Below are 27,569 nucleotides of genomic sequence, written 5' to 3' on the forward strand. Positions count from 1 at the left end.
CCTAGTCTGTCTGCCAAATCAATATTTCTAGTTTGCGTTCCTGGCTCTTTGTAAACCCCAGCCAAACTCTAACCTGTGGTTGTACAAGTCCTTTATTCATGAGGATCGCCAAGGCCTCCTCTTTAGGATCATTCTTCTTCACAAACGACCGGGCTGGAACCCTGGAGAGGAGAAAGACAGAGGAAGTTGATTGTATATGGTACATAGAGGAAGTTGATGGTATATGGTACATAGAGGAAGTTGATGGTATATGGTACATAGAGGAAGTTGATGGTATATGGTACATAGAGGAAGTTGATGGTATATGGTACATAGAGGAAGTTGATGGTATATGGTACATAGAGGAAGTTGATGGTATATGGTACAAGACCCAATAGAGAGAAATTAGATGGATCCATTGTCCCACTGACCTGATGGGCTCGAAGGGTCTGGGGTCACTGGCGGGGCGGTTCTGGTATTGTTTGATGATGTCACGGATGCTGGTGGTGGGCGGGCGCGGGGAGGACGGGGGGCTGGGGGGGTATGGGTCTCTGGCAGGAGGAGAGGGGGGAGGTTGCAAAGTCCTGGGGGCTGGAGGTGGAGAGGGGGAGCGGGGACGGGTCTGTTTGGGGGGGATGCTGGGAGCAGGGCGAGGCTTTAACGGTTTGGCTGCTGGCTTGGGCTGAGAACCTGACAGAGTGAATGACAGCACAGGCAGATGGGTCTTAAACAAGACTCTCAACATCAGCTTCTCAGATGCTGATTAGGTATCTGGAAGGTTTATTCAGTTCTACTCACCAATCTTCTGGAAAAACTCTCTCTTCACCTTGAAAGACTCACGCTGGTCTGGACTGGCAAAGTCCACATCCCTCTCCGGCTGGAAGATTAGATGTACACATAAAACATGATACAGGTAAGTAAGCATTTCACTGTTAGTCTACACCTGTTGTTTACGAAGCATGTGACAAATACACATTTGAGTCTGCTTGCAAGTTAATGTTGTTTAATGGGTTTCTTTTGTAATTAAATGACACATTTTTGGCTAAGTACATAAAGGACACTAATCAAGCAGAGCAGCAAATGAACAATACTGTCACACCCCTCCCTCACACCTCAGGTATATGGTGCTGCATCTGTGGCTTCATCTGGCTGGGTGTGCGTAGTGGTGGTGGGGTGGGGGGATTTGTGTGAGGTGGGGGTGATGGGGTGTGGGGGGGTGTGACAGTTCGGATAGCCTGGCGTCTCTGCTCCTGTCTCTGCCGCTCCTGTCTCTGCTGCTGCTGTCTTTGCTGCTGCTCCTGTCTCTGCTGCTGCTGTCTTTGCTGCTGCTCCTGTCTCTGCTGCTGCTCCTGAGCCTGCTGCTGGGACATGGTCATGGCCTGCATCGTCATCTGCTGGGCCTAGAAGGGGAGAGTGAGAGGAGAGAGAGAGAGAGAGAGGGATGGAGAGAGAGGATGGGCAGTCACTAGGTGGTTATGTTAGAACAGAAGCGGCAATATCATAAGAACTGTTGAACAAGGATAGGGTTATGGTGGGTTTGTATTCCCTGGCATGTGGGTTGCCAGTTTCCCCCCCAATGTCTCCCTGTCCTTACCATGAGCAGGGCCTGTTGGTTGATGAATGCCTGCTGCTGCGCTGCCATCTGCTGGGAGTCCACGGCTGGTGCAGCTGGCTGGGGCATCATCATGGTTGGCATCATAGGCATGGGGGCAGCTGGCATCATACTTGGCATCATCTGAGCCCCGTAGCCTTGCATGGCAGGGTTCATCGGCATTCCTGGGAGAACAAAAAAATATGGGACATTTTGGAATTGTAGGAAGAAAAGCGGGAAAATAGTGCACGATAGAGAAAAATAAATGACTTGACCATAGTTGAGGAAAAATATTTAAAAGCATGATTAGAATGTTTGTGTAATTACATTGTTCCCCTCACTCACCCATAGAATAACCTGGCATTGTCATTGGAACACCTGCAACACAGGTATTGTATTTAACATTGAAATGAAAACCCATTGCCCCAATAACGAGAGAAACGGAGAGATGAGGGAGACAGAGCAAGAGAGAGATACAGTACCTGCTCCATACATCCCTCCTCCTCCTCTCATCCTCCTGTTCAACATGGCCATACGCTCCCTGTCCTACACACACAACAGCAGAACGTTTTGTTACACAATCTACACATCACATACAGTAATACCATCCACAAAATTGTAGTTACCCAATCCCCAGCCTTGTCTTGTATCCAAGACAAAGGAACAGAAGACACAACCCAACCAGTAACAGATAATCACAGGTAAACACAGTGACAGAGCACATCCTATTAGACATAACATTGAATGGTGCTGACCCCTGGTCCCTGGTCCAGCACTGGGTCAAAGAGATCATCCAGATAAGCATCCATCTGACGACCACGAGAACCCTCTGATGGCTGGTAGTCTCCGCGGTCCCATGGGGCCTCCTGCTGGGGGAGACCAGGGGCCTGCATGGAGGGGGCTGGAGGGATGAACCCATCTAGATCTGCTATCATCCTAATGGCGAGAGAGAGAATGAAGTTGGGGTTCCCTGTGTGTGTGTGTGTGTGTGTGTGTGTGTGTGTGTGTGCGCAATGCGTACGTGCATCTCTGTGTGTGTGCCCGCCAGCCTCACCGGTTTCCCTCGTCGTTGAACAGGTAGTCAGTGTGTGTGTGTGCGGTCCCCACTGTAGTATCAGTCTCTGCTCCAGCCAACAGGTCCATGACAAAGTCACATCCAGGCAGGTCAGACCAGCCCTCATCAGCCAGCAGAGACACAGACCAGCCCCGAGGAGCCTCAGTTAACCCTCTGAAGTGGAGCAGCCACGAGGCCAGCTGCTCTCCTGTGGTCCAGGACTCTACCTCAGCTGTAATCTTCTCCTCTGGAAGAGAGAGAAAGCGAGGGAATAAAACGTATAACCCTGGTGCTGCAAACAGCAACCACTCCAGCCAAGTGAATTATCATGATTACGCCGAGCAAATGGAACCACAACATCAGAAAGATAAAGTGACAAGCATGACACAGAGATGACTTATACATGTTATAACCCCCCTCTTTCTCTCACCGTTGAAGGTGTGTACGTCCAGCACCATCTTTCCTCTCCTCTGATTGGTTGTCCACTCAAGCTGGGAGGGGGGGTGGAGGCGAGAGGTGGGGGAGGGTAGGTGGAGGGAGGTGAGGAGTTTGTGCTGGCACAGAGAGCGATATTCACCTGGACCCTTGTCAGACACATACCTGTCCCAGGTGAGACAGAGAAACACAGACTTACATACCTGTCCCAGGTGAGACAGAGAAACACAGACTTACATACCTGTCCCAGGTGAGACAGAGAAACACAGACTTACATACATGCACATGTCAGACAAAACCAAAGAACCAAATATGGATGACAAAGAGAGAACATATTTTTATGGTAGCTAAAACTAAAAAGTTGTGTAAAAAAATAATAATCTCAATCCCTACACAACACACTTTTTCAATAATTACACAAAAAGACATCTTAAAAACTGATTTTGCCCACTAAGCTACGTACTTGAGCAAGGATTTGTCAAGGGCTGGGGAAGGGGTGAAGGCACTGAGGCAGCAGGCCAGTAACAACCAGCCCCGTAGGGACCCCTCCTCCGACTCCCTGCCCCAGGTGGTGTAAGCTATCTGGGCTAGGATCTCATCCCTCAGAGGGGGTCTGGTAAGGCCCTGCTCCACGATGTAGTTTCCCAACAGCTGCTCCTGCCAGCCACTCAGATCACTGTCCCCTGCAAAGCGCAGGATCTGGGGAGAGAGACAAGGGTTAAAGAGATGAGACATTTTTGTGTGTGTGTGCATGCGTGTGTGTGTGTGTGTGTGTGTGCGTGTGTAGTACTGACCAGTTTGTAGATCTCCAGAGCGATGCAAGCGTCTTCAGGCTCCAGATAGGTCAGAGGTCGCTGGAGGGAGTAGCCCTGCGGTTGACACCAGCCATCCTTCAGTGTAGTGTTGGCATATCGTGAGAAGGGGTAGCTGTCAATATCGAGGGGCAGGGTGAGGGTGTGTCCTGCTTTCACCTGTGGAGGCGCCACCTCTGTTACCCCAGAGCCATGCTGCCGCCCTGATGCAAGGACACATAACTACAATCACACACAGAGAAAAGACCCCAGAGAAAAGACCCCAGAGAACAATGGCAGTCCTGGGTCCAATACAGCAACAGTCTACCTTTTACCTGCCACTGCTGTGTTGACACATCACATTTTTGCCAATACCAGATGCCCGTCAACCCGTCTCCACCAACCCCAGTGCTGCTCGTACTCACCTGCTGCGCTGCGTAGTCTGGACGACAGCTCAGCTGGGATCTCCAACATTCCCACATCCTGGAAAAGGCATGGAATTATCAGGGAGGAATACTTTATTGGACCAGATGCTCCTTTTAAATATATGGCTTTGATTTCTATATCTACTAATACCTTTTAATTGGAACAGATTTTGTACAGGTGTAGTGATCTCTTACCATTCCTGTGGAGGTGTGATCTTCAGTCTCAGTGGTGGTGGTGGGTTTCACTGTGCTCCTCTCGTTCCTCTCTTGTTCCTGCGAGCAAACACACACACAGGTTCGACTGAGTTCAGCCTGAGCTATCTATATTTAATCTTATCTTAACTAGTCAGGAGATGCAGAGCACTGATGTGGAGTGAGGACCCCTCCTTTCAATAACACAAGAAACAAACAGACCTGTTAAACCTTTACACAAACAGGAATCTGAAATTCATTTAATCCATTCAATTATATCCAGCCTTTTTCAAGCATTGAATAAACCTTCTACTGTTTTTCTAAAAGTGTTTCTCCTGTACCTGTGCTCAGGTGTTTTTGTCCTACCTGCTCAGGCCAGATATGTAGAGGTCTGCCAGGTTAACAGACAGAGAGAGAGAAAGTCCAGTCCTATTCTTAGAAACACAGCCTGTTATATATCCCAGCTGCCTTCGCTCCGCCCATAACACATGCCACACAGATACCAGAGTCCAGAATGCACACCTTAATCTAATGGTTTACAGCCTGAGCTTCATACAGCTAAAGGTGCTCCCTCATATCACTGCACTGTAAGTGTATCATAGTGTATTCTTGCTATATGAATGTATGTATGTATGTACAGTTGAAGTGGGAAGTTTACATACACCTTAGCCAAATACATTTAAACTCAGTTTTTCACAATTCCTGACATTTAATTCTAGAAAAAAATTCCCTGTCTTAGGCCAGTTAGGATCACCACTTTATATTAAGAATGTGAAATGTCAGAATAATAGTAGAGAGAAAGATTTATTTCAGCTTTTATTTCTTTCATCACATTCCCAGTGGGTCAGAAGTTTACATACACTCAATTAGTATTTGGTAGCATTGCCTTTAAATTGTTTAACTTGGGTCAAACATTTCAGGTTGCCTTCCACAAGCTTCCCTCAATAACATTTTTGGCCCATTCCTCCTGACAGAGCTGGTGTAACTGAGTCAGGTTTGTAGGCCTCCTTGCTCGCACAAATATTCTATAGGAGTGAGGTCAGGGCTTTGTGATGGCCACTCCAATAATTTGACTTTGTTGTCCTTAAGCCATTTTGCCACCACTTTGGAAGTATGCTTGGGGTCATTGTACATTTGGAAGACCCATTTGCGACCAAGCTTTAACTTCCTGACTGATGTCTTGAGATGTTGCTTCAATATATCCACATAATTTCCCTCCTCATGATGCCATCTATTTTGTGAAGTGCACCAGTCCCTCCTGTAGCAAAGCACCCCCACAACATGATGCTGCCACCCCCGTGCTTCACGGTTGGGATGGTGCTCTTCGACTTGCAAGCCTCCCTTTTTCCTCCAAACATAACGATGGTCATTATGGCCAAACAGTTCTATTTTTGTTTCATCAGACCAGAGGATATTTCTCAAAAAAGTACAATCTTTGTCCCCATGTGCAGTTACAAACCGTAGTCTGGCTTTATTTTATGGCAGTTTTGGAGCAGTGGCTTCTTTCTTGCTGAGCAGCCTTTCAGGTTATGTTGATAAAGGACTCGTTTTACTGTGGATATAGATACTTTTGTACCTGTTTCCTCCAGCATCTTCACAAGGTCCTTTGCTGTTGTTCTGGGATTGATTTGCACTTTTCGCACCAAAGTACGTTCATCTCTAGGAGACAGAACTTGTCTCCTTCCTGAGCGGTATGACGGCTGCGTGTCCCATGGTGTTTATACTTGCGTACTATTGTTTGTACAGATGAACGCGGTACCTTCAGGCACTTGGAAATTGCTCCCAAGGATGAACCAGACTTGAGGTCTACAATTTATTTTCTGAGGTCTTGGCTGATTTCTTTTGATTTTCCCATGATGTCAAGCAAAGAGGCACTGAGTTTGAAGGTAGGCCTTCAAATACATCCACAGGTACACCTCCAATTGACTCAAATAATGTCAATTAGCCTATCAGAAGCTTCTAAAGCCATGACATCATTTTCTGGAATTTTCCAAGCTATTTAAAGGCACAGTCAACATAGTGTATGTACACTTCTGACCCACTGGAATTGTGGGTCAGAAGTAAACAGTAAACACTTGTTGAAAAAATGACTTGTGTCATGCACAAAGTAGATGTCCTAACGGACTTGCCAAAACTATAATTTGTTGAGTGGTTGAAAAACTAATTTTAATGACTCCAACCTAAGTGTATGTAAACTTCCGACTTTAACTGTACATTTACTGAGGTCTATTGATGGGTGTGGGTGGGTTAGATAGCACACACACATATAATGTAGTTGCCTGATTAAGAGATTTGCTAATGTGATTGCTGGGTGGTAGATTACTAAACATGTCAGCTATGTCTGTATTGATGACTGATTTAAAGCGATAGTGTACTACAATAGCTGCATCTTAATCCTTGATTACTCTGCTGCAATCCACCATTATTGGTAAGACAGGGGTAATGTCTGTTCATCCATTCGACAAAGTTCAAATGGCACATGGTTTATAAGCTGATATACAAAACACCGGATTCAAAACCTAGAATTGTTTTATTATTATACTAAATTCTTGCAACCAGTAGAATGTTATACATATGGGTGATACAACCATTCCAGCTCTGCAGATTTAGCTGTGATAGAATCTTTAGATCATTTGTTTTGGTACTCTCCATATGTAGCTTATGTTTGGTCACAGGTTCAGGAATGGCTGAAGAATTGCAACATTTACCTGGAGCCAACTCTGCAAATAGCACTGCTGGGTGATTTGAAAAGTCATCATCAATCAATCAATAATATAATAATAATTTTAGCAAAAATATTTATCTTTAATTTACAATCTGTAGAATCTATGAGAATAGAAAGGTTCATTGCAAATAGAAATCAAAACCGGACGGTGTTTAGAGAGACGGGAGGGGTTGTGTGAAGCTGAAGGATGGGACTAAAAACAACAAGATAACTCATGTAAAATATACTGGGACGGTAAAATGTATATACTATAGGTTCTGAAACTTGCTGAAGCAGCACAGTTAAAAATATATGGTAAATGGAAATAAAAATGTATGGTCTTTAGAGATAGATGGGAGGGGTTGAGGGTAGCTGAAGGATGGGATTAAAAACCAAAAATATATATAACTCTTGTAAAATAAATGTACAGTACCAGTCAAGTTTGGACACACCTACTCATTTGAGGGTTTTTCTTTATCTTTACTAATAGTGAAGACATCAAAACTATGAAATAACACATATGGAATCATGTACTAACCACAAAAGTGTTAAACAGGAGAAAAAGCCTTGATGACAGCTTTGCCCACTCTTGGCATTCTCTCAACCAGCTTCACCTGGAATGCTTTTCAAACTGTTTTGAAGGAGTTCCCACATATGCTGAGCATTGACTGACCTTCATGTCTTAAAGTAATGGACTGTTGTTTCTCTTTGCTTATTTGAGCTATTCTTGCCATAATATGGACTTGGTCTTCTGTATACCACCCCTACATTGTCATAACAGAACTGATTGGCTCAAACACATTAAGGAAAGGAATTGTACAATTTAACAAGGCACACCTTTTAATTGAAATGCATTCCAGGTGACTACCTCCTGAAGCAGGTTGAGAGAATGCCAAGAGTGTGCAAAGCTGTCATCAAGTCAAAGGTTGGCTACTTTGAAGAATCTCAAATATATAATATATTTTGATTTGTTGAAAACTTTTTGGGTTACTACATGATTCCATATGTTATTTCATAGTTTTGATGTCTTCACTATTATTCTACAATGTAGAAAATAGTAAAAATAAATAAGAACCCTGGAGTAGTTGTGTCCAAACTTTTGACTGGTACTGTATGTATTTACAAAAAGCATATATGGGGATTGGAAATTATGCAGACAATTACATTGATGGAAGCTACAATCTGTAATATTAAAGCTGATCTACCCCCCCCCCCCCCCCCAAAAAAAGTTTACATTCAAACATTACTTATCAAACAATATACATGTATTAAGTAACGGGTGATAAGTGCTGACAAATAGCCTCTCTTTCTCTCGCCTGGCAAGAGCGTCCATAGTCCAATTTCCATAAAACAATAACACCCAATGAAAGAAATTCAATGAACAGCAAAAAATAAGGAAACTAAAGGAAACTAAAAGAAGAATTTGGATTAATAATTTAAACCAAGGCAGTAATCACTTCATGACCAAAAGTATGTGGACACCTGCTCGTCGAACATCTCATTCCAAAATCATGGGCGTTAATATGGAGTTGGTCCCCCCTTCGCTGCAATAACAGCTTCCACTCTTCTGGGAAGGCTTTCAGCTAGATGTTGCTGTGGGGACTTTCTTCCATTCAGCCACAAGAGCATTAGTGAGGTTGGGCACTGATGTTGGGTGAAAAGGCCTGGCTCGCAGTCTGCATTCCAATTCACCCCAAAGATGTTCGATGGGGTTGAGGTCAGGGCTCTGTGCAGGCCAGTCAAGTTCTTCAACACCGATCTCGACAAACCATTTCTGTATGGACCTTGCTTTGTGCACTGGGGCATTGTCACGCTGAAACATGAGAGGGCCTTCCCCAAACTGTTGCCACAAAGTTGGAAGCACAGAATTGTCTAGTATGTCATTGTATCCTGTAGAGTTAAGATTTCCCTTCACTAGAACTACGAGGCCTAGCCCAAACCATGAAAAACAGCCCCAGACCATTATTCCTCCTCCACCAAACTTTACAGTTGGCACTATACATTTGGGCAAGTAGCGTTCTCCTGGCATCTGCCAAACCCAGATTCGTCCATCAGACTGCCAGATGGTGAAGCATGATTCATCACTCCAGAGAACGCGTTTCCACTGCTCCAGAGTCCAATGGCGGCGAGCTTTACACCACTCCAGCCGACGCTTGGCATTGTGCATGGTGATTTTAGGCTTGTGTGCGGCTGCTCAGCCATAGAAACCCATTTCATGAAGCTCCTGACAAACAGTTCTTGTGCTGACCTTGCTTCTAGAGCTAGTTTGGAACTCAGTAGTGAGTGTTGCAACCGAGGACAGATGATTTTTACGTGCTACACGCTTCAGCACTCGGCGCGCTGCTACTTTGCGACTGATCCGTTGTTGCTCCTGGATGTTTCCACTTCACAATAACAGCACTTATAGTTGACCGGGGCAGCTCTAGCAGGGCAGACATGTGACTAACTGACTTGTTGGAAAGGTGGCATTCTATGACGGTGCCACATTGAAAGTCACTGATCTCTTAAAAAAAGGCCTTTCTACTTCCAATGTTTGTCTATGGAGATTGCATAGCACTGTGCTCCATTTTTTTTTTTAACTGTCAGCAACGGGTGTGGCTGAAATAGCCAAATTCACTCATTTGAAAGGGTGTCCACATACTTTTGTATATATAGTGTATAAAGAGAGGAAGAGTAGAAATTCCCAATAAAGCATCCATGGTAACATAGCAAAACCTATAAACCTATTATCAACAGTATACCCTTCCATCTCTCTTTTTCCCTCGCAATCCTCCCTTCTCATTCAGTCTTCATTCAACAAAATAATAAATAAAGCCTTGAGCTGAAGAAAACTAATATCAAAGTATTAAAAAAACGACATGATAATGAATTATAAATAGAAGAGCCTACCTGTTAACAATCCTGAGGTGTAAGAGTTACTGCAGAGTGAGACAGACCGACAGGCAAAAGGAGAGATGCTACAGCCTCTAATTTCAGTAATAGGGGTTGAAGTCCGAAAACAATAGGAGTATGTGGCTAGAGCTGTGTGTGTGTGTGTGTGTGTGTGTGTGTAACAGGAAACAGAGAGGGAATGGGCGTGGTAAGTGTAGGTAAATTGGAGGAGGAGAGGAGGGGGCTGAAATATTTACATGGGTGACCACACCCTACTTCCATCATATTACCTGGCAGTGACGCATTGAGGTCACAGCAGGCCACCTGGTGACACATTCACTTCAATTCACTTATGCCTTTCATCCCAAAGATCAGTTATAGGATCAAAAGTACACAATTCCTATAACTACATTGGTAAAGTCACCCATTTTTGCCAGGTAAGTTACTGAGTGGACAACTTAGTCAAGTAATATTCTCTAAAAACAGAAGGGATCCACACCAATATATTTATTAACAAGTAGATATAAAATCCGTCCCAACTTCTTAACATCCTAGTTTAGTAGCCGTGGAAACTAGAACACTCGTTGTACCATTTATAAGGTTCTCTCCTCACAGGAAGTGACTGTATCGGACCTCACGTAACCTACGGATCGGAACTATGGACGCCTCGGCCCTCCCCGAACACAAAGATATGGATTTCAACACCAAACAGTTACGATGTCAACACAATGAGAAATACTTGAACTTATTCCAAAACTGAAGTTGTCACACACTCAACTCCTCAGAGTCCAAAGTCTACTGAATCTGAAAAGGAACCAGGGCTATGTATTTAACCATGGCAGGGGTGAATATAAACATTAGCAACAAACACCAACAGGTAATACCAAAGCAACATTCATACAGTTTGCAAAACTTTGCCAAGGCAACTACAGCCAGGCTCCCACGTTGGTCCAAGGCCATAGGATTAAACTACAGTAGAAGACTACGTAAGGTATGATATTATGGTACAACAACAGTATCAAGATGCATTCAATGAGGATTCAGGCAAAACATGGAAGGTAATGACTTCAGGGCGGGAGAGAGGGAAGGGGGAAACGACTTCAGGGCGGGAGAGAGGGAAGGGGGAAACGACTTCAGGGTGGGAGAGAGGGAAGGGGGAAACGACTTCAGGGCGGGAGAGAGGGAAGGGGGAAACGACTTCAGGGCGGGAGAGAGGGAAGGGGGAAACGACTTCAGGGTGGGAGAGAGGGAAGGGGGAAACGACTTCAGGGTGGGAGAGAGGGAAGGGGGAAACGACTTCAGGGTGGGAGAGAGGGAAGGGGGAAACGACTTCAGGGCGGGAGAGAGGGAAAGGGGGAAACGACTTCAGGGCGGGAGAGAGGGAAGGGGGAAACGACTTCAGGGCGGGAGAGAGGGAAGGGGGAAACGACTTCAGGGCGGGAGAGAGGGAAGGGGGGAAACGACTTCAGGCGGGAAGAGAGGGAAGGGGGAAACGACTTCAGGGCGGGAAGAGAGGGAAGGGGGAACGACTTCAGGGCGGGAGAGAGGGAAAGGGGGAACGACTTCAGGGTGGGAGAGAGGGAAGGGGGGAAACGACTTCAGGGTGGGAGAGAGGGAAGGGGGGGAAACTACTTCAGGGTGGGAGAGAGGGGAAGGGGGAAACGACTTCAGGGTGGGAGGGGGGGAAGGGGGAAACGACTTCAGGGTGGGAGAGAGGGAAGGGGGAAACGACTTCAGGGTGGGAGAGAGGGAAGGGGGAAACGACTTCAGGGTGGGAGAGAGAGGGAGGGGGAAACGACTTCAGGGTGGGAGAGAGGGAAGGGGGGAAACGACTCTAGGGTGGGAGAGAGGGAAAGGGGGAAACGACTTCAGGGTGGGAGAGAGGGAAGGGGGAAACGACTTCAGGGTGGGAGAGAGGGAAGGGGGAAACGACTTCAGGGTGGGAGAGAGGGAAGGGGGAAACGACTTCAGGGTGGGAGAGAGGGAAGAAGGGGAGGAAACGACTTCAGGGTGGGGGAGAGAGGGAAGGGGGAAACGACTTCAGGGTGGGAGAGAGGGAAGGGGGGAAAACGACTTCAGGGTGGGAGAGAGGGAAGGGGGGAAACGACTTCAGGGTGGGAGAGAGGGAAGGGGGGAAACGACTTCTAGGGTGGGAGAGAGGGAAGGGGAAGGGAAACGACTTCAGGGTGGGAGAAGAGGGAAGGGGGAAACGACTCAGGGTGGGAGAGAGGGAAGGGGGAAACGACTTCAGGGTGGGGAGAGAGGGAAGGGGGGGAAACGACCTTCAGGGTGGGAGAGAGGGAAGGGGGAAACGACTTTCAGGGTGGGAGAGAGGGGAACTAGGGGGAGAAGGAGGAAACGACTTCAGGGGGGGAGAGAGGGAAGGGGGAAACGACTTCAGGGTGGGAGAGAGGGAAGGGGGAAACGACTTCAGGGCGGGAGAGAGGGAAGGGGGAAAGGACTTCAGGGCGGGAGAGAGGGAAGGGGGAAACGACTTCAGGGCGGGAGAGTGGGAAGGGGGAAACGACTTCAGGGCGGGAGAGTGGGAAGGGGGAAACGACTTCAGGGCGGGAGAGAGGGAAGGGGGAAACGACTTCAGGGCGGGAGAGTGGGAAGGGGGAAACGACTTCAGGGCGGGAGAGAGGGAAGGGGGAAACGACTTCAGGGTGGGAGAGTGGGAAGGGGGAAACGACTTTAGGGTGGGAGAGTGGGAAGGGGGAAACGACTTCAGGGTGGGAAGGAGGAAAAAACATTCCTCCTTTACTCCTGTGATAGGGTTCCTTTATCCCTGGTGTTGTGCAACAGAATGGATGAGGCAGGAATTTATAGCACTATCTATAAAGGCTGTAAACATAATATGGTTGCCAAGTAACATGCTAATTGACTCAGTTATAGATTATTTTATGTGTGTGTGCACTGGTGTGTGTGTGTGTACATGTATCTTACCCTCCACTGTCGTCTCTTGATAGTGTTCCTGGTGATCATCATTGCAGCCCAGAACTGAGTGAAGGACAGTCTCAGACGCTTGTAATACTGCCTGTACACAGACGGGGGCGCCAGTCAGTCACTTTCAGGTGGACACACTAACCGCAATCTCAAGACTTTTGTCTTCTGTCTCCTCCCTTGTCACACATCTCTCCATACCTGGCCTGATGTCCTCGTATGTGACTCTGGATGACAATGGCCTTCTGTTTGAAGAACCTAAAGTTGCGTCTGCAAATGAACCCTCTGATGTTCCTCTGGATGGTAACCGCAGCCCAGGTCTGAGTGCTGTTCCACTTGTCCTCCACACGCTGGTACAGCACCTCCTTCAGAAACACCTGCACGCACCACACACATTAAGTGCTTTACTTCAATCCACCAATCCAGTTTACATTAAAAAAGGATCCAAACTTTTCAAACGGCACTCAAGTGTACAGAAAGCACCTCCTTCTCCAAACAGCTAGGCTGCCACGACAGCTGAAACAGAGCAGTATCTATCTAGCCAATTGCTTTGCCCTAGTTTTTGGCAGGCCCACAATCTGAATGCCACACACTGCAAGCCTCTGTACATGGCCGAGACTGCCAAATATCTGCGCCAGCAGCTTGCACCTACACCCGAGGCTGTTCGAGCGTGCCATGAGGGGCTGGTAATTAAGAAGCTTGTCAGCAAAGGCCTGCTCCATGTAGTCGTCAAATGAGCAGCCAACTTCCAAAATGAGCGCCTCCCCTCACAACAACATCTGCCGTATTTGGCACACAGGAAAACACATCATCAGCATTAAACCAGGTTCCTCTTACACAATCAATCAATCTCATGTATTTATAAAGGCCTTTTCTTTACATCAGATGTTGTCACAAAGCGCTGTACAGAAACCCAGCCTAAAACCCCAAACAGCAAGCAATGCAGAAGCACGGTGGCCAGGAAAAACTCCCTAGAAAGGCCAGAACCTAGGAAGAAACCTAGAGAGGATCCAGGCTCTGAGGGGTTGCCAGTCCTCTTCTGGCTGTGCCGAGTGGAGATTATAACAGAACATGGCCAAGATGTTCAAATGTTCATAGATGACCAGCAGGTTCAACAATGTTTATGGATATGTGCTATTGGTGAGACAACCTGTCTCACCACGCTGGCTATCAGGTCGACAAATCGGTTACGACTAGCAACGAACAACAACCATTCACAACATTGGCAACAGACTTCATTACATTTGAGTCATGTAGAATACAAAATTCAAAAGGCACTCGCACATCTGAGAAAACTTTTGCAGGTGCATGGCAACAGTTGAACAAGATGAATGAAAAAGGAAACCGCACACCGCTCTTGATAGTATCACTGATCTTTAATAAGCTTTACGTATCGGCCTCAAGGCCTTCGTCAGAGCTTTTGTGAATTTTATGTATGTAGAATACAAAATGGATCACGGTTTGCAGGGTACCAGAGCACTAGATTATATTTTGTTGGTAGAACTTGCAGCCTCGCTTCAACAGGAAAAGCATTGTGCTACATGGAATGGGAGACAGAGTGGTCAGCACAGTCCAGATCAGGGACGCAGGCCGGTCCAGTGCTGTTGTAGCTGCATCCATCTGAAACCAAGGAGTGTTGTCCTCGATGTAGGATGAGATGTTCCATCATGGGCCACAGACGCTTCCGCAACAACACAGGGGTCTACCACAACAACACAGGGGTCTACCACAACAACACAGGGGTCTACCACAACAACACAGGGGTCTACCACAACAACACAGGGGTCTACCACAACAACACAGGGGTCTACCACAACAACACAGGGGTCTACCACAACAACACAGGGGTCTACCACAACAACACAGGGGTCTACCACAACAACATCAGAGGCAGTCACTGGCTCCATTTGCATATCAGACCGTGTCCATCTGAGCTCCACTCCAGTCCGGTTGCACAGGTTGTTGAGGTCCGGTCAGTCTGGCCAGACTCCAAAGCCCACAGCACGAGTGTCCAGTTTTCCATTGGCCTTCGTCCTGAAGCCCATTAGTGTCCGTGACCAGTTGGACCTTCCTCCTCCGTAGGTCTAGAAGGAGGGAAGCTCTGGCTAACTGCCCAACTGTGGAGTCGTCAGTGTTGAGCATGTTCAACAGGTGAGTCAGTCTGGTAGCAGTGTAAATCCACTCAAAATTCGGGACACCCAAACCCCCCTCTCTTTGGCTCAGGAAGATAACGTCACGTGTGTGTGTGTTTAAGAATATCCACTTTCTCACCACTTGAACAGTTTTGTTATTTATTTCCTTCAGAACCTGTGAGATATGCACATTTGCAAGCAGATGTTGAATCTTTGCTAGGGCCACACACACACACACACACACACACACACACACACAATCAAGTTTACTCTTAGACCCTGGTCTAAGATACTAGACTTGGCTTGTTTGGATCGATCTTATTTTTCTTCTATGAAACAACTGTACAACGCTACAGTTACCTTAGTGAGTCCTAGCTGGTACTGTCCCTCATCAGCCCCTACAAAGTTCAGCAAAGCCACGGTCTGCTCCTTATCAGACATGGTGGCTGGTCGCTCCACCAGGAGGATTCCATACCTGGGGAAGAGGGAGATGGGATGGGAGGGATAATAATCATTTGAGGAGAAGCTCACCTAGATCTATGAAGCAGCAAGTGGTGGTTGGCTCAGTTTTACTTTCTTCCAGTGAGATGCTAGTATACTGTACGGTTGGTACTGTGTGTGTGTGGATGGTGGTTAAACCATGTGAATGAATATTAGTTTGCATTGGTTGGTTTGTCCAGTACCTCTCCATAAAGAAGGAGAAGGGGATGCGGATGGGGAATCCCTCCTTCCTGATGGTGATGGTCTCAAGTATCCCAGCATGCCTCAGCTGGGTTGACACATAGTCCACATCAAAGATACCGGGAAGCTGAGGGCAGACGGACAGGATATAATATAGGTTTGTAACTTTTGGCCTAGAAAGGGCGCAATTGGCTACATTTAATGTTGCATACCCACCTTGACATAATTTGGCTTGAAACACCGAATAAAGGTGGTTTTACACCTGGATGGAAGGAAATAACACAGGTCATCCACCACTGCCTTGCTTCTCTCAGCAAACAAAATGAAAATATATTTTGCCTTTTTTGTAAAAGACCCTGACCTCTCTAGTCGTGTGGTGAGCTCAGTCAGGGACTGTTGGAAGTGTGCTGCCACTGTGGAGGGCTGTTGCCTGTGACCTTTACCCCTCCAGCCCAACTCTCTCTGCTGCAGGTAATTATCCTGCACCTTACGGAACAACCCTGACACCATCTGAGATACAGAGATCGATCGATCGATCGATTAATTGATTGATTGATTGGGTAATTAGTGAGTGAGGGATTGATTGATTGCTCTTAAGCCTATAGGAATTACACGTTTACCTTCAGTTTACTCCTAGCAAACAGCTCAATCACCTCTGTACGGAACTGATCATGGTTCTTATTCAGAAAGTTATGGACCTAAGGAGAGAGAGGAACATAAAGAAAAACATCCATATAAACATGTCCCAACTCAGTGGTTCCTAAACACTTAAGAAGCTAGAACCACCTGGTACGTGACAGCTCCGGCGTAGTGATAGACAGTGAAGACAGGCAGAGGGATTTTGGGCTTAGTGTAGTATGGGCTGTTCCCATGGTGATAGTGGCACTTTTGGAGAAAAGTGTGGTCAGTGGCCTGGGGCAGGCAGGTCTGGTCATCCAGTATACGGAGGATACCATGTGGTCTGGAGGAGATGAGGTCTAGACAGGAGTGGAAATCCTGCAGTGGGACGGGGTACCACTGGATCTGCTCTGTACTGTACTCTTCCTGGAGAACACACACACGAATGCACGCACGCACAAGCGCCACCGTTTTTAATCAGTAACCATGAATGTAAACCCCGTTAACTATTAGAGACGCACAATGACTTTACTGATTGTTTGACTTGTGAACTCTGACCCCTAGCCCACTGACCTGTTCCTGGGTCACCACGGCCTTGTTGACAAAGTGCTGCAGCTGCTCGTTGGCAAAGTTAATACACAGCTGTTCAAAGCTGTTCACTCCCAGGTCCTACAACACACAGGTAAATATACTGCTCAAAAAAATAAAGGGAACACTTAAACAACACAATGTAACTCCAAGTCAATCACACTTCTGTGAAATCAAACTGTCCACTTAGGAAGCAACACTGATTGACAATAAATTTCACATGCTGTTGTGCAAATGGAATAGACAACAGGTGGAAATTATAGGCAATTAGCAAGACACCCCCAATAAAGGAGTGGTTCTGCAGGTGGTAACCACAGACCACTTCTCAGTTCCTATGCTTCCTGGCTGATGTTTTGGTCACTTTTGAATGCTGGCGGTGCTTTCACTCTAGTGGTAGCATGAGACGGAGTCTACAACCCACACAAGTGGCTCAGGTAGTGCAGCTCATCCAGGATGGCACATCAATGCGAGCTGTGGCAAGCTCTTCACAGATGAAAGCAGGTTCACACGGAGCACGTGACAGACGTGACAGAGTCTGGAGACGCCGTGGAGAACGTTCTGCTGCCTGCAACATCCTCCAGCATGACCGGTTTGGCGGTGGGTCAGTCATGGTGTGGGGTGGCATTTCTTTGGGGGGCCGCACAGCCCTCCATGTTCTCGCCAGAGGTAGCCTGACTGCCATTAGGTACCGAGATGAGATCCTCAGACCCCTTGTGAGACCATATGCTGGTGCGGTTGGCCCTGGGTTCCTCCTAATGCAAGACAATGCTAGACCTCATGTGGCTGGAGTGTGTCAGCAGTTCCTGCAAGAGGAAGGCATTGATGCTATGGACTGGCCCGCCCGTTCCCCAGACCTGAATCCAATTGAGCACATCTGGGACATCATGTCTCGCTCCATCCACCAACGCCACTTTGCACCACAGACTGTCCAGGAGTTGGCGGATGCTTTAGTCCAGGTCTGGGAGGAGATCCCTCAGGAGACCATCCGCCACCTCATCAGGAGCATGCCCAGGCATTGTAGGGAGGTCATACAGGCACGTGGAGGCCACACACACTACTGAGCCTCATTTTGACTTGTTTTAAGGACATTACATCAAAGTTGGATCAGCCTGTAGTGTGGTTTTCCACTTTAATTTCGAGTGTGACTCCAAATCCAGACCTCCATGGGTTGATAAATTGGATTTCCATTGATTATTTTTGTGTGATTTTGTTGTCAGCACATTCAACTATGTAAAGAAAAAAGTATTTAATAAGATTATTTCTTTCATTCAGATCTAGGATGTGTTGTTTAAGTGTCCCTTTATTTTTTGAGCAGTGTATATGTTTAATAAATGCATATAACATGCAATACAACAGGGCTGCCCAACCCTGTTCCTAGATAGCTGCAGTCCTGTAGGTTTTCGCTCCAACCCTAATCTAGCACACAATCTAGCATATTATCATTAGATTAAATCGCACATTCTCCATTAAACATTTACTGTGGTCCTCATTGCCCCTCACCTCAAAGCCATAGATGTCCACTATCCCCACGGTGCTGTCCATCTCTGTGGGGCTCAGCCAATCATTGATCTGCTCCAACAGCCAATCGAACAACACAGAGTACAGGGCCTTGGCTATGGCATCTCTAGGAGAAAGGGATAGATAATAGATCATTATTCTTCTATGCTGCTCTAGATAGTATCGATTAACTCCAAATATAAGGTGGAGGAGCTCACTCACACGGCAGTGCATGGCTCGGTCAGTACCTGGATTCTATGGCACTTTCCACAGACAGGGGGCAGTATATCCTGTCATAGGTTGTCTCCTGAGGAGGGACAGGTACAGTGCCTTCAGAAAAAAATTCACACCCCTTGACTTTTTCCACATTTTGTTGTGTTACAGCCTGAATTTAAATTGGATTCAATTGAGATGTTTTTTTACCACTGGCCTACACACAATACCCCATAATGTCAAAGTGGAATTATGTTTTTCCCATTTTTTACAAATCAATTAATAATGAAAAGCTGAAATGTCTTGAGTCAATACAGTGAGGGAAAAAAGTATTTGATCCCCTGCTGATTTTCTACTTTTGCCCTCTGACAAAGAAATGATCAATCTATAATTTTAATGGTAGGTTTATTTGAACAGTGAGAGACAGAATAACAACAAAATAATTCAGAAAAACGCATGTCAAAAGTGTTATAAATTGATTTGCATTTTAATGAGGGAAATAAGTATTTGACCCCCTCTCAATCAGAAAGATTTCTGGCTCCCAGGTGTCTTTAATACAGGTAACGAGCTGAGATTAGGAGCACATTCTTAAAGGGAGTGCTCCTAATCTCACCTTGTTACCTTTATAAAAGACACCTGTCCACAGAAGCAATCAATCAATCAGATTCTAAACTCTCCACCATGGCCAAGAACAAAGAGCTCTCCAAGAATGTCAGGGACAAGATTATAGACCTACACAAGGCTGGAATGGGCTACAAGACCATCGCCAAGCAGCTTGGTGAGAAGGTGACAACAGTTGGTGCGATTATTCGCAAATGGAAGAAACACAAAAGAACTGTCAATCTCCCTCGGCCTGGGGCTCCATGCAAGATCTCACCTCGTGGAGTTGCAATGATCATGAGAACGGTGAGGAATCAGGCCAGAACTACACAGGAGGATCTTGTCAATGATCTCAAGGCAGCTGGGACCATAGTCACCAAGAAAACAATTGGTAACACACTACGCCGTGAAGGACTGAAATCCTGCAGCACCCACAAGGTCCCCCTGCTCAAGAAAGCACATACACATGCCCATCTGAAGTTTGCCAATGAACATCTGAATGATTCAGAGGACAACTGGGTGAAAGTGTTGTGGTCAGATGAGACCAAAATGGAGCTCTTTGGCATCAACTCAACTCGCCGTGTTTGGAGGAGGAGGAATGCTGCCTATGACCCCAAGAACACCATCCCCACCGTCAAACATGGAGGTGGAAACATTATGCTTTGGGGTGTTTTTCTGCTAAGGGGACAGGACAACTTCACCGCATCAAAGGGACAATGGACGGGGCCATGTACCATCAAATCTTGGGTGAGAACCTCCTTCCCTCAGCCAGGGCATTGAAAATGGGTCTTGGATGGGTATTCCAGCATGACAATGACCCAAAACACACGGCCAAGGCAACAAAGGAGTGGCTCAACAAGAAGAACATTAAGGTCCTGGAGTGGCCTAGCCAGTCTCCAGACCTTAATCCCATTGAAAATCTGTGGAGGGAGCTGAAGGTTCGAGTTGCCAAAGGTCAGCCTCGAAACCTTAATGACTTGGAGAAGATCTGCAAAGAGGACTGGGACAAAATCCCCCGAGATGTGTGCAGACCTGGTGGCCAACTACAAGAAACGTCTGACCTCTGTGATGGCCAACAAGGGTTTTGCCACCAAGTACTAAGTCATGTTTTGCAGAGGGGTCAAATACTTATTTCCCTCATTAAAATGCTAATCCTTTTAGAAAATTTTTGACATGCGTTTTTCTGTATTTTTTTGTTGTTATTCTGTCTCTCACTGTTCAAATAAACCTACCATTAAAATTATAGACTGATCATTTCTTTGTCAGTGGGAAAACGTACAAAATCAGCAGGGGATCAAATACCTTTTCACCTCACTGTAAGTATTCAACCCCTTAGTTATGGCAAGCATAAATAAAGTTCAGGAGTAAACATTTGCTTAACAATGAACATAATACATCTCTGTAACCCACACATACAGATAATTGTAAGGTCCCTCAAGCGATCAGTGAATTTCAGACACAGATTCAACTACAAAGACCAAGGAGGTTTTCCAATGCCTCACAAAGGGTACCTATTGGTAGATGGGTAAAAATAAAAAACAAATGGTGACTTTAAAACAGTTCAAGTTTAATGGCTGTGATAGGAGAAAACTGAGGATGGCTTAACAACATTGTAGTTATTCCACAATACTATCCTAATTGACAGAGAGAAAGGGAAGCCAGTACAGAATAAAAATACTCCAAAACATGATTCATGTTTGCAACAAGGCACTAAAGTAATACTGCAACGCAATTAACTTTTTGTCCTGAATACAAAGAGTTTTGTTTGGAGCAAATCCAATACAACACTTTACTGAGTACCAGCCTCCATATTTTCAAGCATAGTGGTGGCTGCATCATGCTATGGGCATGCTTGTAATCGTTAAGGACTGGGGAGTTTTTCAGGATAAAAAATAAACAGAATGGAGCTAAGTATAGGCAAAATCCTAGAGGAAAACCTGGTTAAGTCTGCTTTCCACCAGACACTGGGAGAAGAATTCACCTTTCAGCAGGACAATAACCTAAAACACAAGGCAAAATCTACACTGGAGTTGCTTACCAAGAAGACCGTGAATATATTTTGACTTGAATCTACTTGAAAATCTACGGGAAGATCTAAAAATTGTTGTCAAGCAATGATTAACAACCAATTTGACAGAGCTTGAAAAAATGTAGAACATAATAATGGGCAAATGTTGCACAATCCAGGTGTGGAAAGTGCAGAGACTGACCCAGAAAGACTCTGTAATCACTGCCAAAGGTGCTTCTACAAAGTATTGTCTCAGGGGTGTGAATACTTCTGTAAATTAGATACTGTATTTCTATATTTCCTTTTACAATAAATGGAAATATTTTTACTTTGTCCTTATGGGGTATTGTGTGTAGATAGGTGAGAAGAAAATCCATTAAATCCATGTTGAATTCAGACTAAATGTGTAATAAGTGGGTAAGAATACTTTCTGAAGGCACTGTAGATCAGCTAATGTATGAACAGTTCAAGAAGATTGAAGGGTGAAGGCATGGCGAAGGGTTTGTTCTGACCGTGACTTTGTGTGTGATGACAGTCTGTAGGGCCTCTGAAGACACCTGCAAGAGAGAACCTACTCTCCTGGCCTCTGCCTCACTGAAGATACGGGCCACCTCAAACGACTCACTCTAGATACACACAAAAGTACACTATTAGATATTTATTTACTGTCTGTTTCTCACATATACTGTATATCAAACATAAATGAATGAAAAACATCCAATCATGTGCAAACCTCAAAATACATACTACTCTGAACAACTCACATCCTCTTTGAGCACAGACACCTCATCCCGTAAGAATACACTCACCCTCCCTTGCCCACTCTCTCATACACACCTCGTAGGAACTGAAGCAGATATTCCCCAGCTGTAGTATGGAGGAGAGGATGGCCCAGACTGTGGAGATCTGGTCGGCATGTAGACCAATCGTCTCAAAGCACTGGACCAACAACAGGAAGTCCTGTTTGTCCAGCTTCCCCTTCAGCTCACAGGACCCGCCCTGACAGACAGAGGGAGGGCAAAGTAATCTATTCAGCTCGACCGTTTGTTCCCTCAATCCTGGTCCAGGTAACACCTGGGATGTGCAGGGTTTTGTTTCTACTAACGGATTCTATTCATTTGATCCTACTGATTCTACTAATTGGGGCTTACTTGGTTGAGGTAGTAGTATGTCTCTGCTCCCTGCAGATAGAGCTCCTGTTTATCCCAGTCGTTCATCCCCGCCAGCAGCTCATAGAACACATGGTAGTTCCTCTCCTCATTGGCCTGACGCAGAGACAGTACAAGTTCGGTAAACCATGAGTAAAGTGTCAGACTGAGGCTATGAGGAATATGCACCCAGTTGTCTCACACAAAGACCTCACCTGGAAGACAACGCGTGACTTCTCAAGAAGGTACTTTGACAGCGAAGTCCCCACCACCACACCCCTGTCGACCAATTAAAAAGATTGAAATACATTTTGTTCCTCCGGTTCCATGCCAATTGAACACAACTTTGTTTCTCTACAGAGTGAAAGAGATGAAGTTCCTAGAGGAGGACATACTGGAGAATGTGGATGTGAAGGTATTTGCCAAAGCGACTGGAGTTGTTGTTGAGGATGGTCTTGGCATTACCAAAACTCTCTAGAATCGGCAGCACCTCCATGGGCTGTCTGAGGTTGTTGTTCCTGCCTTGGTACATGGAGCTGAGGTAGTGGACTATAAGCTTGGTGGCCTCAGTCTTACCTGATCCACTCTGACCACTGTAGAAAGACAGAATACACTTCAAAACAGCTGTAGACAAGATGATAGGTCAATACAGTACTCTAAAGAGAGAAGGAGAATAGGAAAGAGAAAGAAAGACTGGTGTCTCTGACATACCTTATGACGATGCACTGTTCTTGTGGTGAGCTCTGAGATTGGCTGAAGGCTGCATCGGCGATGGCATAGACATGGCTGCACAAATAGACACACAACAACAGACTTACATTAGCAACAGGTGGATTCCCTTGGCGTTACTCTGTGCTTGTTACTCTGCTGTCACTCAGATTGGCAACATAGTTATAATTGTGTTATTCTGGCATTACAGTGGGTTTGGTTCATTCTAGGGTTTACTCTTGATTTACTCCTGGGTTACTCTGCTGTTACTCACGGAGGGTTGCTTTTCTGCTCCTTGCCCTGGTACTGCTGTCGGAGGTCCTCAGTGTAGAGGTTAAGGGGCTTGAAGGGGTTAAGTGACAACAGCATGTTACCTATGTACGTCTGGGACACACAAGGAAAGATGACGGTTATCTGATATGGCTGAGAGGTAGAGCTGAGATATACATGTTTATATGGAGAGAGATCGGTCTGAGTTTTCCTCATGTTCAGTTGTAAGGTTACATACGTAGATGGAGTCACGGTGAAACCTCTTCTTCAGATTCAGCAGCACAGAGCTCTCACACACCTCCCTGGAGACATACACCAGTTAACAGAGAGAGGTGTGTGGGTGTGTAGGTTACCTTCTAAATGTAATCCGTAACAGTTACAAGTTGCCTATCCATAATTGTAATCAGTAACGTCATTTTTTGATTACCCCAAATCGGTAGCGTAAATCTAATTACTTTCTTTTGGATTACTTTTCCCTTAAGAAGCAGTAGAAGAAGACAAAAGATCCATCAAACCCATTTGGTGTGTCATCATAGTGGTCTCTGACTGGTTGTCAGATTCGCTCAGGTGGAACAAACTTAAACTTGCACCTTCAACGCTGAATTGAATGTCATTAAGAAAACAGAAAGGTGTCCTAATATATATTTTTTCCGCAAACATCCTTTCTGAATTTAATTTATCCTGGCAGTACTCTAGTTTTTCAAAAGTATCGAGTCTGATTACAATATTTTTGCAGGTAAAGTCCACAGTACAAAAAAAAAATGCAATCAGATTACATGTAATCAGTTACTCCCACACCCTGACCGTGTGCACGCGCTCTCTTTCTCTCTCTCTCTTTCTCTCTCACACTCACTCAAGCTGGGATAGATCCTCCACCTCGTCCACCTCCACAGCCTGGTCAGACCCTGGCATCGCTACCTGAAGGTGAACCCAGAGCAGACACGTGTCAGCCACATGTCCCCCTCCAGAACCATGTGCAATGGATCTTTCTCCGAACCCATTTACTGTGCCTTCTTTCTGTAGCTATAGTTCTTGTCTAGCAGTAACAGTTTTTTTCTCTTTCATTGTACTCTAACCATATCCCTCAGCCCCGTAACCCCACCCAGAGCCCCTCTACCACAGGTAACCAATACATCTGTATTCATGGGAAAGGCTGAGTCACTGTGATAGTTGATACACTGTATGCCTGTGCTATGCTCTATTGTATTGGTAGTGACTAGAAAATAAATAAACTAGTAGAGGCCTGTGTTACAGGCTTTAGTCAATACACACACAGACTGACAGCGGTGAATAGGAAGTGGGATGCTTAGCGAACAAGGATTAGGAGTTATATTGCCTGTTTTGCTCTCAAAGATGCTTACCCTGAAGCTACAGCATGTCCAAATGAAGTTATCCATGCTGTGAAGTTGTTGGTCCAGCGCTTCGCAGGTACATACTGTAAGTTCAACACATAAAGCCAGAACAATCTCAGTACCGTTGTGTTGTTGAGGCGACTCTCCAGCATGTCCTGAGCCGGGTCCTCAGATTCCCAGGGTCCTCTCCCGTTGTGGGTCGGTACAGTCCTGGCCTGGTTCCCATCCTCGTACACCGTCCACTTGGTCAGCTTCTCCACTGTCTGGTGGGGCAGGAGGGTATCCGCTCGCAGCCAGTCCTGTTGAGGGAGGGGATGATAGTGGAGTTTTGTGTAACAATTATAATTGTGACGGTGTCGCGACATCTGTCATATTGTGATACCCGAGAGAGGCTTACGTAAATTGGTTAACTGAAATGCTATCCTCCTATCCACATATTTTAAATGTTTTCTGTTAGATATTACTATAATAAAAAGAAAACAATTCATTACCATATGTCATCCATACCTGGGGGTCTCCGCTCATGCGAGTCGTCCCAGCCCAGTGTACCTCCAGAGGACCGACAGGGTACAGCCCCCCCCCCCCCATCAGCTGGGCCACCTCTCGATCAGCCTCTTCTTCATAGTACGACCCCACCCTAGACCCAAATCTGGTTGGTTCTCCAGTCAGTCTGACAGGTTCTCCAGACTCAGTACCATCAGTGGGGGGTCCGGCAAACCCAGCTCCTGTCTCCCTGTCTGGGACTATAGCTCCACGGCTGGGTCCTACTTCTATTGCAGCACTAGCAAGAGGCTTGGATAGCTTGGTCAATTTGAATTGATCGTTGCCCAGTTTGCCCCTGGCTGCCTGGAGGATGCTGAAACCCTCATTGCCTTTAAGTGCCGCCTCCCTTTTCCTGTCCTCGTTGCTGGTGCCCGGTGTGGGTCTCTGTGGTCCTGTGCTCCCATTTGTACTTTCAGTCCTCCTTGGCTCTGGTGCTGCTCCAGGAACAGGCTTCTTTATGGACTTGAGGAGGGTGAGGTCCGGTTTGACTGGGAGTACCAGTCTGGCTCCTGGTTTGGGGGGCTTGGGGGCTTCGAGGGTGGCTCCCACAGCAGTGCTGGAGCCTGGGGTGGAGGAGGAGGCTGGCTGAGCAGTCTGGGATGGCTGGGCTGGTAGGATTCCTTTGGCCTTTCCCATGCCCAGCTTGTTCATCCTGGGGAGCACGATGGCTGCTGGAGGGGAGGTGGAGTGGGGGTCGTCACCAGACTCCCCCGCTTGCCTCTTCTGGGTGATAGCGGACTTATCTTCGACTCCGTTTCCAGAGGTTCGGTTCTTCTTGCTGGCCAGGCTGGTCTTACTAGCCACACGCATGGCCATCCGATGTTTAAGCAGGCTGTGTTTGGAGCTGGTGGTTCCCTCCCTCTGTTTGATGGCTTGGAGAGGGAGCCAACGGGAGAAGCCAATGGCCTGGGTCACTACTTTCAGTTTACTCCTCAGGTTGAACCCTTTGGGCATCTTCCCCCTGATCCAACCCGAGACGTGGCGTAGAGTCGTCACACCTTTCCTACGAGTGATGAGACTGTCCGTGGGTTTGGCTGAGACTGCATCTGTAGACCCGGCTGTAGTTGCTTCCTCTCCAGGCTTGACCAGCATTTTACTGCTCCTTTGTCGAACAGATGCCATCTTGACTCTGCCCAGGACCAGGCCAATGTTTTTCCTGCTCCCCTGTTTGGCTTCTCCTTCACCATCTTGTTGCTCCTCTTTCGTTTGTTCCTGTTCTCCTTCAACCAGACAGGCTTTGAGGTCATTTCCTTTTGATTTCAATAGCATCATCCGTGATGGGCCTTTAGGGGCTTTGGATGAAGTTGAGGCAGCCTCATCCTCCTGTGACTCCAATGGGGAAGAAGAAGCATTCTTGTCTTTGATGGAGGTTTTTGTTTGTTTGGCTAGCTTCAGGATCTGGGCCTTGTGTTTTGCAGCATCAGCCTTGCTGAGGGGGACATCTTTCAGAGGCTGGGCTTCTTCCTCTGCTGGAGTAGCTTTGTGTTTCCCTTTCTCTTTTTTTTTCTCAGCCTTTTCTTTCTTTTTCTCAGCTTTCTTTGCTTTCTCTGCTTTCTTTTTCTCTGCTTTCGTGGGTTTCTGGGCTTTCTTAGGTTTGTTATCCTTCTCTTCAGCCTGGCCCTTTTTTTTCATGAACATCTTGGATTTCAGACCCCCTGTCGGTGCAGTGACGCTGGTCGTCAAACTGAGTGGTGGTACAGCGGTGGTTTTCTTGGGCGACCCTCTTTTCCTTGAAGTTACCTTCTCAGATTCACCCCCATCGCTGGTCACTGCCACTGATTCTTCCTCTTCCTCACTGGTACTGATTGGCTCCTCTTCAAGTTCCCCTCGTTTCCTGATTTGCACTGAAGGTTCTTTTTCTGATTCCTCCTCTACTTGAGGTTCCTTTTCTGATTCTTCCTTTACCTGCCCCTCTGTGCTTCTCTCCGTGTCTGACACCTCAACCTCCTCTTCGCTGCTATCCTGTGTCGCCTCTGTCTCGAGCCCTTCTGTCTCAGTTGTCTCCTCTATACAAACTAGCTCCTCCTCCTCCTCCTCTTCGCTCTCCTCCACTGAACTCTCTCCTTCGCTCTCAGATTCCTCAGTCTCCTCTGTTTCACTCACTATGACAACTCTTTTTTTTACAGGCTTTGTTATAGGTGTGTCTGCCCTTCCTCCTTTGGTTGGGGGTATTTTTGATCCAGGTTTAGATTTGATAGCTTTATTCGTACCGCCATCAACCGTCAT

General features: G+C 46.3%; 1 protein-coding gene across 1 annotated transcript in view; it reads right to left on the reverse strand.

The window, feature by feature from the left end:
• Window positions 1-27,569, reverse strand: part of LOC115200802 (unconventional myosin-XV) — a 37,403-nt gene extending 9,834 nt beyond the window's left edge. Inside the window, exons 1-36 of the mRNA XM_029763932.1 lie at window positions 25,308-27,569; window positions 24,923-25,099; window positions 24,302-24,366; window positions 23,687-23,750; window positions 23,453-23,562; window positions 23,182-23,256; window positions 22,866-23,063; window positions 22,686-22,749; window positions 22,474-22,587; window positions 22,160-22,321; window positions 21,835-21,948; window positions 18,750-18,808; window positions 18,505-18,628; window positions 16,990-17,085; window positions 16,585-16,842; window positions 16,419-16,496; window positions 16,160-16,278; window positions 16,015-16,060; window positions 15,801-15,925; window positions 15,478-15,592; window positions 13,187-13,362; window positions 12,989-13,079; window positions 4,471-4,548; window positions 4,276-4,333; window positions 3,854-4,074; window positions 3,523-3,758; window positions 3,055-3,224; window positions 2,625-2,871; window positions 2,326-2,506; window positions 2,053-2,116; window positions 1,916-1,948; window positions 1,574-1,755; window positions 1,092-1,379; window positions 778-856; window positions 411-669; window positions 74-161 (exon numbers count right to left, since the gene is read on the reverse strand). Of these exons, the coding sequence (XP_029619792.1) occupies window positions 74-161; window positions 411-669; window positions 778-856; window positions 1,092-1,379; window positions 1,574-1,755; window positions 1,916-1,948; window positions 2,053-2,116; window positions 2,326-2,506; window positions 2,625-2,871; window positions 3,055-3,224; window positions 3,523-3,758; window positions 3,854-4,074; window positions 4,276-4,333; window positions 4,471-4,548; window positions 12,989-13,079; window positions 13,187-13,362; window positions 15,478-15,592; window positions 15,801-15,925; window positions 16,015-16,060; window positions 16,160-16,278; window positions 16,419-16,496; window positions 16,585-16,842; window positions 16,990-17,085; window positions 18,505-18,628; window positions 18,750-18,808; window positions 21,835-21,948; window positions 22,160-22,321; window positions 22,474-22,587; window positions 22,686-22,749; window positions 22,866-23,063; window positions 23,182-23,256; window positions 23,453-23,562; window positions 23,687-23,750; window positions 24,302-24,366; window positions 24,923-25,099; window positions 25,308-27,569 (6,876 nt within the window). The remainder of the gene's footprint in view (window positions 1-73; window positions 162-410; window positions 670-777; window positions 857-1,091; window positions 1,380-1,573; window positions 1,756-1,915; window positions 1,949-2,052; window positions 2,117-2,325; window positions 2,507-2,624; window positions 2,872-3,054; window positions 3,225-3,522; window positions 3,759-3,853; window positions 4,075-4,275; window positions 4,334-4,470; window positions 4,549-12,988; window positions 13,080-13,186; window positions 13,363-15,477; window positions 15,593-15,800; window positions 15,926-16,014; window positions 16,061-16,159; window positions 16,279-16,418; window positions 16,497-16,584; window positions 16,843-16,989; window positions 17,086-18,504; window positions 18,629-18,749; window positions 18,809-21,834; window positions 21,949-22,159; window positions 22,322-22,473; window positions 22,588-22,685; window positions 22,750-22,865; window positions 23,064-23,181; window positions 23,257-23,452; window positions 23,563-23,686; window positions 23,751-24,301; window positions 24,367-24,922; window positions 25,100-25,307) is intronic.

The sequence above is a fragment of the Salmo trutta genome, chromosome 10 (assembly GCF_901001165.1).
Source record: "Salmo trutta chromosome 10, fSalTru1.1, whole genome shotgun sequence".
NCBI lineage: Eukaryota > Metazoa > Chordata > Actinopteri > Salmoniformes > Salmonidae > Salmo > Salmo trutta.